This window comes from Triturus cristatus, chromosome 5_1, assembly GCF_964204655.1.
Source record: "Triturus cristatus chromosome 5_1, aTriCri1.1, whole genome shotgun sequence".
Taxonomy (NCBI): Eukaryota; Metazoa; Chordata; class Amphibia; order Caudata; family Salamandridae; genus Triturus; species Triturus cristatus.
In genome coordinates, this window is record NC_140587.1 from 511,933,396 (window position 1) to 511,950,531 (window position 17,136).

At 44.6% G+C, this 17,136-nt stretch overlaps 1 protein-coding gene across 5 annotated transcripts in view; it reads left to right on the forward strand.

Moving 5' to 3' along the window:
* TPD52 (tumor protein D52) overlaps positions 1-17,136 on the forward strand; it is a 398,200-nt gene that overhangs the window by 332,058 nt on the left and 49,006 nt on the right. For 4 of the 5 annotated variants that reach the window (XM_085605371.1, XM_085605372.1, XM_085605369.1 and 1 more), the window contains one exon: positions 16,791-16,832. The exons of the other annotated variant lie outside the window; for it this stretch is intronic. In XM_085605371.1, coding sequence (XP_085461497.1) covers positions 16,791-16,832 — 42 coding nt within the window. The remainder of the gene's footprint in view (positions 1-16,790; positions 16,833-17,136) is intronic. 5 annotated transcript variants of the gene reach the window in all.

The window sequence follows — 17,136 nt, forward strand, 5'->3', positions numbered from 1 at the left end:
CATTGTCAAGACATCAGGGACCTAATTCTAGACTCCCAACTTGATATCCTTTTTGTAACAGAGACCTGGCTCAAGGACTGGAGCAGCCCAGATATTGCCGACGCGATCCCTTCAGGCTATCTTATACAGAGGAAGGACCGGCCAGTGGGTAGAGGTGGAGGACTGGCTATTATATTTCGTGATTCATTTGTCTGTACTTTCTTTGAATTGGATGCGTTGCTGGATGTTGAAAGTTTGGGTTTCTGTCTTTCTTTGAATGCCACTCTATGTTTCTCTGGTGCTCTTATGTATAGGCCTCCTGGTCAAAGTTTAAAATTTATTAATTCACTTAATGACCCATTAAGTTATTTTATGCTCAAATATGCCAATTTTACGCTTTTAGGTGATTTTAATCTACATTTAGAGGATCACTCTGATTCTGGAACAAATAATTTTCTTCAAACTTTAGATTTGTTTTCACTACAGCAAATAGTGAATGGCCCCACCCATTCGGCAGGTCACACCCTTGATGGGGTCTGCTCAAATCTATCGCACCTTGCTGCAGATACCCCCGTTCCCCTAATCTGGTCTGATCATTCCTTTATCCCCCTTAGAATTACTATGCCTCCAATGACAGATTGTGAAAACCTTTAATAATCCTCAGCAGGGACCCTCATGGACGCAGATTGTTAAAAATCCTAATTTAACCACAGTGGCCAAAAGCCTAGTCCCATCTTTAACAGGCAATACAGATACTGACTCTCACCTTTTTCAGTCCTGGCTCACTAACATCAGCAAGGCCATTACGCCCTCACACATAAGAAGCAAGCCGCTAAAACCAAAAAATGTAAATACCCCCTGGTTTACGCCCACACTGGCTCTTGCCAGATTGCATTGCAGGCAATTGGAGCGGCCGTGGAGAAAGGGATATACGGAGAAACAAAAAACAATTTTTAGGGAAGGTAGGAAAGCATATCTTTCCCAAATTCAACTGGCAAAAAAGGAATTCTTCACAAATAAAATCAACTTAGCTCAAGACAATCAGAAGACGATTTTTCAAATTGTAAAATCTTTCACAACACCGACGGCGGAGCAAAGAGAGTTGCCCGCCTCTCTGCTACTATGCGATCAGATCTCCTTGTTTTTTGAGGAGAAAATCCTCACAATTCAGAAAAATTTCCCAGATGCCAATTGCTCCCTTGACTCCTCTCCGACGAATAGCTCTGCCTCTCTGGTGGCATTCTCACCTGTATCGTTAGATATGACCCTTATGGCCACACAAAAATGTAAATCGGGGTCGCCCTTGGATGCCTGTCCTCCATCGGTTCTTCACAAACTGTCAGAGGTAGCAAACCCTTTGATTAATCAGATTGTTAATTCGTCCCTTAGTCTGGGCGTTGTTCCAGCAGACTGGAAGCTGGCACTGTTTAAACCATTAAAAAAAAAAAACACCACATTGACTCAGCTGTGCTCTCCAATCTCCGCCCTATCTCACTTCTTCCAACTTTGGGAAAAATCACAGAAACCTTTGTTTTAAAGGAGCTCACAAAATTCCTGGAAGATCAACAGATTCTTCACCCTCGCCAAGCAGGATTCCGTCCCAAACATTCTACGGAATCAGCCCTTATTGAAGTCTCTGATGCCCTGAAGATGATTGCAGATAGAGGTAGGAAGGGGGTACTGATTCTGCTCGATTTTGTCAGCTGCATTCGATACGATCTCTCATGACATCCTCTTGAGACGTCTCGAATGCAGCGGCATCTCGGGCACGGTGCTGAAATGGATCAGATCCTTCCTGACCTCACGGAGACAGGCCATTACCCTTGGTTCTTTCCTCTCTTCTGAACGACCCATTTCAGCAGGAGTCCCCCAGGGATCTTCCCTAAGTCCTTTACTTTTTAATGTCTATATGGCCCCTCTGATCACTTTGATTAGTTCCTTCGGGATTGAGGTTCTGTCATACGCAGATGACACTCAAATGATTATCTCCTTGGAGAACGACTCCACGCAAGCTGAAATGAATTTTAAAGCCTGCCTAACTGATGTTCTCCAATGGATGTCGATTAATCATTTGAAGTGTAACACCGATAAAACAGAGATTCTCCCCATAGGGACTGGCACCTCTTTCCACCCGTCGATGTGGTGGCCTGACGGGGCTACCCCACCCCCTGAGGTGGTCAAGGTCGCCAAAAACTTAGGAGTCCAATTTGATAACTCCCTTTCCTTTCTTCCTCATACTAAAGTAGTCGCAGGAACGTGTTTCGGCTTAATTAAAACTCTAAAAAAATTCTTCCGGTTCCTTCCTTTGTCAGCTAGAAAGTCCGTAGCAGTGGCCCTGATACTTTCTCGTATGGACTACTGCAACGGGCTACTAGCCGGAGCCAATAGATCAGTTCTAAAGAAGTTTCAGGTGGTACAACATGCTGCAGCCCGCCTGGTACTTAAACTCCCCAGAAGATCCTCAGCGTCTGCCGCCTTAAATAAACTTCATTGGCTCCCGGTCCACAAAAGAATTCTCTTTAAAATCCTCCTCATCACGTTTAGGGCAAAGACGAAGACTGGTCCTAAATTTTTGTCGGCACGTGTCACTCCTTATACTACCACCAGGCCACTCAGATCCTCCTCGGCAAATCTTCTAAAACTACCCAACTACAGATATAAACGAAAAGGCGCAAAAACCCTAGCCTTTTTGGGTGCCAGAGCATGGAATAAGTTGCCAGCCCAGATTAAACTCTGAACTTTCATTTAGGAAAGATCTCAAAACTTGGATTTATGGTATCTCGGACGACTGCTGCTTTGCTTTGATTTAATTACTCTTAGCAAGTCAATTATCCGTGCTATCACTACTGTATGACGCCAGCACCAAGATACTCCTCACAGTGATAGTGCGCTATAGAAATACAATCTCAAATCAAATCAAGGCGCCGACCGAACAACCAGTGTCGCAGGAACGTTTCACACCGGATCCTCTGCAAAAAACACTCACCAAGGATCCAAAAACTGGACACTTGACATTGTCTTAAAAAAAGAGACACTTGGACAAGCCGGCTTCACCTCCATCTCCAAAGAGAAAGGACATTGCTACTTCTCCTTTCAGGGTGCCTTCCCCACCTCTTCCACCTCCTCCACCCTCTCCACCTCCAACCCCCCCACCTCATCGTTCCCCCACCTTGTCTCCTGTCCCAGACGATTTGGGAGACCCTTATTATGATCCAGCAGATGTGCCACAAGACCCCACCCCTACTGGATCTCCAGACCCATGGGATGATTATAACAATCCGGACATCCCAGATGTCCCGCAGGATGACCTTTACCCATCTAGGCCATCCCCACCTGAAGATTCCTTGGGTTTTCACGATTTGTAACAACGGGCGGCACACTACCACGGGGTGGAGTTACATACTGACCCAGTGGAGGAGGATTTTCTCCTAGACACCTTTGACGATGCACATAGGTCTACTGCCATTCTACCTATGTTAAAGGGCGTAATTAAACATGCCCCTGAGGTTTTTAAAGACCAAGTCAGGGCCAGGGTCCTAAATCCTTGTATAGAGAAGAAATACAAAGCCGCCCCCACAGACCCTTCTTACATTAAAGGCCCTGCACCATTGGATTCCCTAGTGGTATCTACAGCTAGGAAGCGCTCAAATTCTCAGGCGTCAGGCGAAGCACCCCCACCTGACAAAGAGTCCAAGCTCCTAGACGAGTCAGGGAAGCGCACTGCGTCACAAGCTGCCAATATATGGCGTATCGCCAATACGCAAGCACTGTTGGCCCGATACGACAGGGCGCACTATGATGAGCTAGAGACCATCATGCACCATCTCCATGAAAAGTACAAGACTAGGGCTAATGAACTGATTCATGAGGGGAAAACAATAACTAATACCTCGATACGCTGTGCCCTAGATGCAGCAGATACAGCCTCCAGGGCCATAAACACCAGTGTCCTTCTCCGTCGCCATGCCTGGCTCAGAGTTTCAGCCCTCGAAAAAATGAAAAAAGATACAGACACGGCGAAATCCATGGGAGCCCTGCAGTCACATACTCCCAGGCGCTCCTTTCGCCGCTCTTCCTTTCGGGGCACGGGCAGAGGCTACTCCTCGGATAGTGCATCCACGTCCTACAAATCCCCTCCACAAAGGGTTATCAAAGAGGCGGATACAGAGGCAATAATAATAAGGGCAGAGGCAAGACAAATACTGCCCGCTCTGCCACACCTCCTGCCCAATGACTTTCCCCCGCTCCCTCCAGACCATTCCACTCCGGTCGGGGGCAGACTACAACATTTCCTTCACGTCTGGGAGACAATCACCTCAGACAGATGGGTGACACACATTATTCAGTCAGGGTATTGCCTTGAATTAACATCTACTCCCCCCAAACATTCCACCCAGGCACCGCCCTATGTCTCAAGAACATACTGCGCTACTAACACAAGAGGTGATCTCCCTCCTGCAAAAAGGAGCAATAGAGCAGGTCCCCATAAATCAACAAAATTTAGGGGTCTACTCCCTGTACTTTCTGATTCCAAAGACGGACGAGACTCTACGACCTATCCTAGATATCAGACCTCTAAACACCTACATACATTCAGACCATTTTCACATGGTAACCCTCCAACAGGTTCTTCCACTCCTCTCCCAGAATGATTTTCTCACCACTCTGGATTTGAAAGACGCATACTTTCACATCCCAGTACACCAGTCTCACAGAAAGTACCTCAGATTTGTGGTGGACGGACAACACTACCAGTTCAAGGTGCTCCCGTTCGGGGTAACAGCACCAAGGGTTTTCACCAAGTGCTTGGCAGTAGTGGCTGCACACCTCCGAAGACCGCACATTCACGTCTTCCCGTATCTGGACGATTGGCTGATAAAAGCCACGTCCTACCAACAATGTGTGCAACATACCGCCGCTACGGTCCAACTACTTCACCAGCTAGGTTTCACGGTGAACCATCAAAAATCCCACCTGGTACCATCACATACAAAACAATATCTCGGAGCCACCATAGACACCTCAAAAGCCATAGCCTATCCCAATCCTGCCAGGATTGCAAAAATACAGGCTCTGCGTCAAAAATTCCTATGTCAACACTCTCTCCCAGCAAGAGTGTTTATGCAGCTCATAGGGATGATGGCCTCTTGCATCTTTATAGTGCCCCATGCAAGACTCCAAATGCGTCCACTCCAAGAGTGCTTAGCACGCCAGTGGAACCAGGCCCAGGGACAACTGACAGATCTGGTGTTGGTAGACGGTCGCACCCATCGCTCTCTGCAGTGGTGGAACACCACAAACCTTTCCAGAGGTCGACCGTTCCTGGACCCGGTCCCACAAATAATCCTAACAGCAGATGCATCACTCTCCGGCTGGGGAGCTCATCTGTTCCATCTCACAGCACAAGGCACATTGACGCCACAACAGAAGTTACTCCACATCAACCATCTGGAGTTACTGGCGATCTTCCTCGCCCTAAAATCCTTCCAGACGCAGATTTCAGGCAAGGCAGTCCTCATTCGCACAGACAACATGACTGCCATGTACTACATTCAAAAACAGGGGGGCACACACTCTCCACAGCTCTCTGTTAGCACAGAGCATATGGAGATGGGCAATTCCACAAAAGATTTTTCTCCTAGCCCAACACGTCCCAGGAGTCCAAAACACCGTGGCAGATCTGCTCAGCAGACAGTCACAGCAGATCCACGAGTGGGAACTTCACCCACAAGTTCTTCACCCGTTCTTTCAGAAGTGGGGGCATCCACACATAGACCTATTCGCCACCCACGAAAACAAAAAATGCCCAAGCTTCGCCGCCAGATATCCACACCCATTGTCCAAAGGCAATGCGAGGTGGATGAACTGGTCAAACAAATTTGCATACGCTTTTCCACCTCTCCCACTAATTCCATTAGTGGTGCGAAAGCTACAACCGCATTCCCTAACTCTGATCCTAGTAGCTCCAACATGGGCCAGACAACCGTGGTACACCACACTGCTGGAACTCTCAGTAGTACCACACCAAAAGCTACACCTCTCACCATGCCTCCTAACCCAGAACCATGGAGAGATCAGGCACCCGGACCCAGCTCAGCTCAACCTTGCGATCTGGCTCCTGAGGTCCTAGAATTCGGATACCTTAACCTTCCCCCTGATTGCATGAACATTATCAGGGAAGCTAGACGCCCTACTACTAGAGCGTGCTATGCAGCAAAGTGGAAAAGATTTGTTGTTTACTGCCACAACAATACAATCAATCCTTTAAATGTATCCATACAGCACATTATATGTTATTTACTCCATTTACAAAGGTGTAACCTAGCATATGCTTCCATTCGGTTACACCTCGCTGCAATTGCTGCTTATTTACATAACAGGCAGCACCTCTCACTTTTCAAAGTGCCTGCCATCAAAGCCTTTATGGAAGGCCTTAAAAGAGTAATTCCACCCAGAGTGCCACCCTCACCTGTCTGGAACTTGAATATAGTCCTCACACGGTTAATGGGACCCCCTTTCGAACCATTACATAAATGCGAGCTGCAATTTCTCACATGGAAAACAGCTTTTCTGGTGGCCATCACTTCCCTCAGAAGGGTTAGTGAAATACAAGCACTCACTATACAGGAACCTTTTCTCCAGATGCATCACAACAAGGTTGTACTCCGCACCAACCCCAAATTTCTACCCAAAGTCATTTCTCCATTCCATCTAAACCAGTCGGTAGAATTACCAGTCTTTTTCTCGCAACCCCAAACAGTTGTGGAAAGGGCTTTACACACACTGGATGTTAAAAGGGCTTTACTTTACTACATCCAGAGGACACAACCTTTCAGGAAAACCAAACAGCTATTTGTCTCCTTCTCCCCACCACACAAAGGCAACCCTATTTCTAAATCCGGGATAGCTAGGTGGATTGTAAAATGCATACAGATTTGCTACCACAAAGCAAAACGAACGCTATCGGTTCCCCCTAAAGCCCACACTACAAGGAAGATAGGGGCTTCTATGGCTTTCCTAGGGAACATACCACTAGATGACATCTGCAAGGCAGCGACCTGGTCAACACCTTCACAAAACATTACTGTGTAGATGTGCAAACCAAGCAACAAGCTAGTGTGGGCCAAGCTGTACTAAAAACACTGTTTCAAACAACTGCAACGGATGCCGGTGGTCGCCGCTAGGGTTGGGTACTGCTATATAATCTATGCACAGTGTATAATCTGCAGCTCATATGCCTCGAACGGAATATGCTACTTACCAGTATGCATCTGTTCTTGGCATGTAGAGCTGCAGATCTATACACGCCCACCCGCCTCCCCGGCTTCCTGTATCCGTTCCAGTCTTATCTTATTTAGATACAATACACATGGGTTTCTTTACTGTTGCTACTACGCTCCATCTTTCCCTGCTGGCGAAAAACAATCTGAGGATGGAGCCGAAGCCCATGCGCAATACTAACCAGAGGAGGAGTCACCGACCTCGTGACTTCCAAAGACTTTCCAAGAGGAAAAACAAACTGCAAACATCCGGGCCCAACACCAGATGGCGATCTATGCACAGTGTATAGATCTGCAGCTCTACATTCCAAGAACAGATACATACTGGTAAGTAGCATATTCCTTTTGCACCACACCTAGAAGAGAAAAAATAAACAGATAACTATATATAGTGATCAAAAGATACTATAACATTTCTTGATTGAAAAAAGAAGGCTTTAAAATGAATAATTACCAAGCTTCTACTGTGTGAGTACAGACCAGTGGACACAGGTTTCAGAGAGTCGTGTAGGTTCACACTTTTTTCCACACCTAAATCAATTCAGGAAGTTTGTATATTAAAAAAAACAAAACAGTCAAAGATGGATGAAGAAAACTGTTTGTAAATGATAGATCGTTAAGCGATAACCATACACCACAGAATGCACAGATAGAAATTCATGTTTCTCTGTTGGGGGATTATTCGTGCCATTCCTCCCAAAAAACATACTGTAATGGAACAATAACTTGTTTCTGCCCCTGGTCACCCGTTAGTAGAAATAAGATCTACATGAAACAGGTCACGTGAGTCTCTCAGTATAACTAATAATAAATTAGCTAATAAACGGTCCAACACCTCCAAGGTTGGGGACCAGAAAAAACAAGCCAGCAGACGGTCCTCCGCCCCAACTTTTACTTCTTACCTATAGTGCGTCAGGAAATCCACCCTGCAACAACCTCTCTCCCAGAAAATATAGGCAGTTACTTCCTGAGGCCTAATCATTCCCTGGTCAACTAGACCAGCATTTGCCTCCAATGCCATGTTGTAAGTTGTCTTCAGAAGCCCGAACATCCTGGAGACGGATGCCATTACAACCAAGTCAAAGGGCACAAAGGTCATAGTGGGATTATGTGGAAGACCTAATCCTTTTCTGCCTAAAGTTCTACAACGGATGCAAAAGCTAGACAGAAGACAGCTACAGGGGGGATTAATGGCCACGTGATAGTGTTTGTCTTACAAACCAAGCCATCCGTGACAGGTGATGTGGCAGCCTAAAATTTAATATTCTAATCAGAATACAACAGCCCCCACATTCTCCCCGAGGGTCAAGTTTAGCTCGATCCACCTCCCACAGCCAGAAATACTACTTCTGATATTACACCTAGCCCTCCATCGCTTTCCTGCATCTCACCGCTACTTTAAAAAGGAGAAAACACCAAAACAAACCCTCTTCTGAACATTACAGTTCACAAGAGGGTTGGCTAGGGCATCCCTTTGCCTAATCTTTTTGACCACGTCCTAAAATACCTTACTATTCTTTGTAAGCGCTGCACTTTCCAGGAGCTACCAGTCCTTACTGTTCAAAGCCTTCAAGGTGCTTTTATAAATCTTACCAGCTTCATGAACCACACTGGGGTCTTTCGGGGTTGCTGAGAGACCCTTCCTTAACCTGTGATTGGCTAATGAGCAATGGCTTTCGAAACAACAAAGGGTCTCCTGCACACACCTGTTTGGTTGCAGCAATAGGTGCCTACTACTCAGACTATCATAATGGGCTAACATTTCGTCCCTCTGTTCCTCAGGTAAGCAATGCAAAAATAACCCAGGGTAAGTCTTCAACAGCATAGCAAGGGTATCCCTTGGGTCTTTCCGATGCCATACACGCCTTAGGCCATTGCTAGAGTGCTGAGTGATGGGGAATGACTTTTATGGGGAAATAGTTTTATGCACTGAGAATTGTCCTAGAGCATACAGAGCATAATGGTCTGCCTATTCTGTCGCTAGAACAACACTGTGCAAGAACCATGATGAAAAGTCCTTGTTAGAAAAATGTAATACATAACCTAAGCCCGACCATGCCCGTGGTGCTAAATAAGGCAATAAGATCAACAAGGTCATGTTCTGCAAGATACCTGCCCAACTCCTCCCCTCTTCTGTCTGGTTTTGCCCGGGGGGATGCCGACCATTCAGTTCCCTATACCTTATAATCAACCACCAGCTTGGCATTAAAGTACACGCAAATTAGGTAGATAGGCTGGGACATAGGCCTGGCGCCTATGGGCCTCATGTTTGTTAGAAAGGCAAATAGGTGTTTAAAATGAGCACATGCAGGGTTTAAAAAGTCATTATTGTAAAAATGTATCAAATAAAAATAGAAAGCACTCAGTTTGTCCTTAATGAGCAAAGCCAGGAAGGCTCAACTCCCCAGATCTAGGACAGAAACTTCCACATTTAACTTCAGTTTAACGCATATAGAAAGACCACCCTTGGCTCTACCACGTGTAGAAGGGTTAGCAGGGCAAGAATAACATGCAAAACCAGCAGAGAAAGAATCGGCAGTTCCACACGTTTCCTGCAAAGCAATAAAGTCATATATTGCAATAAAGTTTAGCTAAGCTGGATTGGTAATCTTGTCCTCTAAGTCGCCATTGTTCCAGCTCAGCAGAGTGAAAGGGTGCCTTGTGATGTCATTCATAGGACTCGTCATTAAAACCCCATTGTCCAGAAATTTAGCATTGTGAGGAAATACTTGAGAGAGACCATGGTTACCATCCTGGGTACCCTCCAGAAGTCCGTCCACATTAGAGAGAACATCAAACCAATTTGAAAGAGGTATTTGAACCTGGTCCCCTATGCTAGGAAGTGGGTCAAAAGTCAACCCAGCTGGTTGTGAAGCATTAATAGTGTGAGAGGGACTGGCATGAGTGCTCCTGCCTTCGTTTATGCATCTTTGCAGAGTGAGGGTATCGTAATTGCTGGGGCTGGATGCTGGCTCCATAAAAATAATTTTAGTGGGACCAAATAAATATTTCCCCTTACCACGGCATGACTCAGAGGCTCTTGCAGGAGATTTTGCACGAAAAGTGGTGATCTAAAATTTACAATGACCTGCAACAACTGGACCAGACCCATCCATCCAACTCTGAGTCAGTAAGATATCATTGGCAAAAGAAAGTAGCATGCAAGCCAGGCTAAAACTATGTTGCATAACTCCTCATTAGTCTTCGCCTGCTCCCCTGCACAAAGGGCGGACTCCAATAAGGATAGTAACATAAGGGCAAGCAGCAGGAGGTAGAATTATTCTTGGCTGATTTTGGTAGGGGCGTGACTTGCTTTGTAGCAGTTCGCGATCTAATGGCTTTAAGCTCGTCAATAAGGAGGGAAGGTTCGGGGTGAAAAAACTCTTTAACTTTAGCACAGCAAATTTTAATAAAACGATCAATGCAAAATTGGTGCAGGGTTGGAATCCCTGAGGCCCCTGCCAGAGAAGGCGAAGTAGAAAGAGCTATAGGAGCAATAGAAGTTGACCCTATAATCAAAGTTTGGCTTGCCTGGTTTGCCTTACTAGATGTTACTTTTGTCTGCTGTGGGTTCCTAGCTTTATTTTCTTGATGACTGTGAAAGGGGAACTGGTGGTTTCACAAGATACTTAAGTAGATAAATCAAAGGTACCCACAATGTTGGGGGCTGGTAAGGTAGTATTTAAAAGCAGACTGGTCACCAATCTTGTACCAGGAGATTTGCCTAAAATCACCTCTTTGGTAGTGACTGGTGATGCTGTGCCCATATTCAAGGATAGCCTTCTCTCAGGGAGTGCTATTTCAGTACTAATGACACCCATAGCCCATTCCAGCATACGGTCAATAGAGGTGCCGTTCACAGGAGTGGATGCTGATTGGCCCCGATAGTATTTTTTTCTTTGCCATCGTAGCAGAGAAACGGGCAATGACTGCTGATCAATGCAATGTAAACAAGTAAGTAAAATGCTATTGTTGAATGTCAGAGAGATGTGAGAGTCAAAAAGGAAAAGCCACAAGGAACCTGGAAGGCAGAGCAAAGAAGAGTGGCCCAGCCTCCTCCGTGCTCTGATGGACGTGGATGGACTAGCCCTTGGCCCGGGCTTCGCCCTGGCACTTCCCGTGATGCAGGAAACCGCGGTGCTTTTTATGGCCAGTAGTGCCACCTCATGGTGGGAAGAATCATGATTCCAAATGCCAGGCACAAGTGCCTCTCAGTTATTCTTAACTGGATGACGAGAGAATTGGATGATTTTGTATGTCTCTAAATCGGTTTATGTCAGATGGAGATGTCCAAGACACCACTCCAAGGCCCGATTCTGAAGTTCTAGGCCAAGATTATGACCAAGACATCCCGGCACGACACCAATGTATTTTATCAGATTCAACCTTATCTGAGAATCGGGTTGTTGGACAGTGTAAATTCTGGAATGGCGGGAACTATAACTCGGTTCTAGGTTATGAAACCGGAGAACTCACTAGTATGATCTATTTATATACACCAGTAGCTGGAATAGGTCAACTGAGCTAATTTAGGCACCTGAAAAACAAATCCAAGATAAAGAATTTAGCCTATTTTCAGGACTATATCAAACCAGCACTGAACGAAATCAGCTTAATCCTTTAAAACCCTCACCATAGCCTGGCAAGTCTTTTTTTAATATTTCTGCAATGCTTCAAATCATGAGGTAAATTGCAGGCTTAGTAAAACTTACAAACCAAAGCTACTGATCACTATAATGAACTGAAATCTGGTGACTGTTCAATCTTGGTTATTAAGGACTGAATCTAGGAGCAAGAAGCATTCTAAGACACTTATGGTTTTTTAGCTGTTACAATCTCACACTGTCTGGTAACATGCAGTGAAAACAAAATACAATTCATGTGGGGTGGACCATGATTTTTTTTGTGAGCCACAAAGCTTTCTTGCTGCCCTCACTTGATCTTGATGTGCGTGGTGTACACTCGCAAGCTGCATGAAACAAAAATTCAAGCTAGGGGAATGTCCGATCATGCGTATTCAATCACTTATGCAATATACTAATTTGTAATATGACCCAAACATTTAAAATGCATCACATAGATTTTAAGAAATTGACACTGGCCGTAAAATTTAGGCATAAATGGACAAAATACTTTTAACCAGTCTTCGTGCAACATGTTCAAGAGAGAAGAAAAGATATGACTCGACCTGATTGGGTTATCCAGCTTCAAAAAATGTTATATATTTTGTTAGGTTTACCCAATGATCTTCATCAAAAGTGTCCCTCAGCAGGACAATAGAAAAACAATTGCAATTGGTACGGTAATAGGAATAGCCACCCCACAGATAATGCACTTATTTGAAAGTTCAGCCTAAGTAGTGTCAACCTTTTATTAGCTATTGACTACAATACGTGCATGGGTTTTTTCAGGAATGGAAATACGTCCCTCACACAAACTCAATACCAAGTGGATTTTCAAGGTGTGAAATAAACAGTTGTCTACCTGAGTGACAGTATTTGGGAATTTCTCGGAGATATCAAGGAAATATCGCCACTGCATATCTCGCCATTTATGGTCATCCTAAGGGTTGCAAAGAGGCTGCTTCCATGGCAGTTGAAAGAAAAGTTAAACTACACACAACCACAATGAGTGTAGATTAGGCCAGTGGTTTCTCTGCCGTGTATACGTCTCCTTTTGGGAGAACTTGTAGAGTGTATCTGATAAAGAGATCCCTCACTTAGGTGCTGCTCATTTTGTCTTCATTGTACAGAGATGGGAAGCATGTGACAATTGCCAGTCGGTTCAGCATTTAAAAGAGCATTACCAAAGCACTTCGAGTTCTTGCATAGATTTTGGTTACCTTTCTCCACTATTTCCTTGCATTTGAGGTTTACTTAGCGTGTTGCACCAGTTTTACGCCTGGAACGGTGACTGGATACTCTTACAACTCAAATCTTGTGTCAACCCTTCACAGAAGGGGCATTTGCCCCATATTATAGCCTAGCCTCTTGAGAAGGTTGTTGCTAAGCAACTTACTTTTTAACTTGAGTCTCTCTGTGTTGTGAGTTACTTTCAACCAGGCTTTCACTGTACCCAAGGGGCAGGGAATGTAAACTACCCAGTTATCATTTTGGAGGGTCTTATTGTTCCCATGGATCAAGGTCACCTTTGTGCTCCAAGGCAACTTGACCTCCGTAGTATTTGACACAGCTGACCATTTAGTGCCCCTTAACTTCCTGGAGGTTGGGGCTTAGATGGGTGGTACTACTCCTCAGTTTGTTTTCTTTCCTTCTGGAGAATTGGACATGCCTACCTAAGCTGGTGAACTTCTGCTCCAAGCCTGTCTAGATCTCATGTGGTGTGCCACAAGGATTGCACTTTCACCCAGCTAATTTAACGTGTGAAAACTGACTCCGATTATTCAAATCCTACAACATCGCCTTTCATATGTATGCTGATCATAGATTAATGTTTCATTTGAGTTAGGGGAATGGACCTGGGTATGCCTGCCACAACTTAATTTATTATAAGTTACATTTAAGCACTTTTTGGCATTGTTTACAATGTGGCCTACAATTCTGGTTAGGTAACATTCAGCCCTTTGCCCATCCTGTGAGTCGCAGGAACAATCCAGCATCATCACTGGGGAGAGTGATTGTATTCCCTACTAACTAGGACTCTAGATATTCTGTTGTGGGTGACAATGTGGCTTACTTAAGCTTTCTTGACTCTTCAGGCAGATGTGGATGAGCAGTCAAGACCAAGTGCATGGAGGGGGAGTTAAGGTTGAGGTGGGGTATGACCCATTTATCAATGTTGCAGTGAACATGTCAATGTCCAAACAAAGGTGAGGATGCTCAGCTTTAATAATATCTTAAAATATATAGGAAAACCGAATAGTAGAAATGTTAACTATTCATAACAAAACTGTTGTGGAACAGATTACAGTGTCAAAACAAGGGTCCCTCGCAATACAATGTATAACATATTTGTGATCACTACATGATTCTGAACACCCCAAACACCCTGAAGGTGAAAACAATATACCTTCAGAATGGTTCATGCATTATGTTTTCAAACATATACTGTTTGCAATACTTAACCAATCTCCATCACAACACTGTGAAATGGAGACTGACCATCCTCCTGCGACAACTAAGTTCAAGTTTGCAGACCTTTATTTGCCATCCATGAAAACTGATAACAATTTGAATAAGGAAAACACAGTGGCGATTGGCAGTGAGTGAGTAACCTGCAAAGCAAATGGACAGTGTCTCTAAGTTCTGGTAAGCGAGTACCTGTATCCTGTAAAATAAACTTATCTGCTGGATGGATGCTTAAAATCTTTAAAATAGGTATACGTAATCATCGGAGCCCCTTGAGGCTTGAGGTCAGCTACTCCTCACTCAGAGGGGACTTTATGGTTGATGAATGGGAAAAGCCTGCTGTTTGACCCACAGCAACAGAGACAAGACCACAGGCCATTGCGGTCTCTCTCTCGACCCCATTAGCTCAGAACTGAGTACTAGTCCTCGACCAAAGCAGCAGAGTTTTTGAAGAACAAAATAATACACATTTGGTGTATGGAGGGAATGTGCTCGGCAGGCAGTCACTAATCCTCTTACCTGCAATTATGGGTTTGGTTTCTTCAGACAGCTCTAATCCAGCTCTGGTGATGTGTTGAGAAGGCTTCAGTGTGCGTAGTTGAAGTTTCTGAACTCCTTAAACTGTGTAGTGGCTTCAACGTGGGCTAGGTTTGCAGTGGTGCAAGCGAGCTGAACCTTATAAGGACGTTCAGACTTGTTACAAACAAGAAGGAAACGGGTAGCTCCACCCACCAGCAGCATGGTCCACACAGTTCTTGCTCCAAGATGATACTCAGTAAGCTTGAGGAAATCTCCAGCTCATGCTTCCAGGTCCTGGCAATTGGGCAACAGCTCACTGGCAATTAGTGTTAGGGCATTCCACAAATGTGCAAAATCTATCCAACCATGTTGGACCTGTCCTCTTGCCATGATTCATTGTGCAACAAATAACAGAACGTGGAGTAGCGGGTGATAGGCTGGTCTTGGCATTTGGAAGCAGCATCCATCCTCTATCTTGCAATCCTAGTATTTCCAAAGATATAACTTTTTGTGATTAGCTGAGGCTAATTTTAATGATTGGCACAACACAATTGCAATGCATGTAATGTGTTCGTTACGACGTTTGTGATTAATATTGTAAATATTACCCACACATTGTTTGAAAGCGTTTCTCACACACAATGAAAAAGAACAAGAAGGATCCCCTTTGAGCTCGAAGCTACTGAGTTTCATTTACATTTAGAGACCAGTAGGCACCCCTTTCATACCCCGAAAATGTAGAAATGCTGTCAGCAGCCAGGGCCTTTCCTTTGTCACTTGACTGGGACCACTCACGGAAACCACATGCTGGCGAGACCAATAAACATTCTCCCAGTCTCTCGGACCCTATCACATAGTTCAACAGTGAGTAACACATTTTGAGTTTGCGGGAGCCTTTAAGGAGCAGGTCCCCACAAACTATTATGAAAAAAGTAATGAATTGGAACTTAAAGAGGTAAAAGAATCACTAGCTAAGGTGGCACATCTGAACATAAGATCGTACTGGGAATCAAACCAGTGGTGGAAAAATATTCAAACAAGCCCGCTTCTTCCCTTGCCCCCATCCTTCCATCAGTCACTTCTGTATTTCTCCTCCTTGCATCAGCCCCTCTGATCTCTCCCTCTCCTTCTCTCTCGTTCCTTCTTTCTCTCTCTCCTGAAGCACCCGCTGTGCCTGCTGCAATCAACCCTTGTGAACTGGAGAAAACGACAGAGGCACCAGCAGTGACCCTAGATCAAAAATTTCCCTCCAGTGGATTCAGGCCAACTCCAACCAACCCCCTTCCTTTATCCTCTTTAACCCACCATGTGGTTGATGGGTTAATTTCCAGCCTGGCTCTGCCTGCCTGTATATCCAGGTTCTGCATCTTTAAAGCTGCCACTTTTGTTTAAATTTGCGGCGGGCAGGGTTTGCTGATGGGAGGGGTGCAGGGGGTGGGGAGGTATTTTTCAAAGCTTCCTTGAGATGTTGACAGAGTAATCCAATATATTCACATTGCTAACACCTTCAATGTGTTTTCTGTACATATTTGCAATTTAGTCACATATTTTGCAGTGGATGAGGGTTTTACAACTGCACCTCTGCAGTTACTGTGGCACTGCAGCTACAGCTCAAACAAAAATGGTGGACTTGAATTCCTGGTGCCCATATTTCTTCCAGGCCAGACATGCGAAACCCATTTCCCAGTACTTGTTAAATCCTCCTTTGCTGAATTGTGTGTGACGAACGCATTTGTGAATTCTTTGTATACATGATTTTAAAGGCATGCTTACTTTTTTGTGGATCTGATCAAGACCTGGTCAGTGTTTTAATGTCTTGGATGAGAGATGAGGCATTTGATAATGTATAACATTTTATAACCCATTCATTCTTTCTCTTCCTCCTACTAACTATTTACTGTCTTTCTTTTAATGCTGCATATAGTATACGTTGCTTACAACATTCAGTTAGTATGCCTGCTATGAGGTAAAGTATAATAGCTGTTTTTGATAAATGATGTGTAGTTCACTTGTCAGGATGATTTGAATACCGTTTTTCCTGTGTTAAACAAACAAATTATCTACGGTGGTAGCATCATGGATTCAGTGACCCCTGTATTTTTTCAGCTGTGTATCACTTTCTATAATTCATGTATTCGTTCATTATTGGGTTATGAAACTCAGTTTGTGATTTGAGCCCGCCTCTCCCCGCTTTAGCAATGCTTCTTTTGTGGAGGATGCTAGAGATGCACACAACATGTGCAGCTTGGATTGGGCATCGGGGGGTCAAC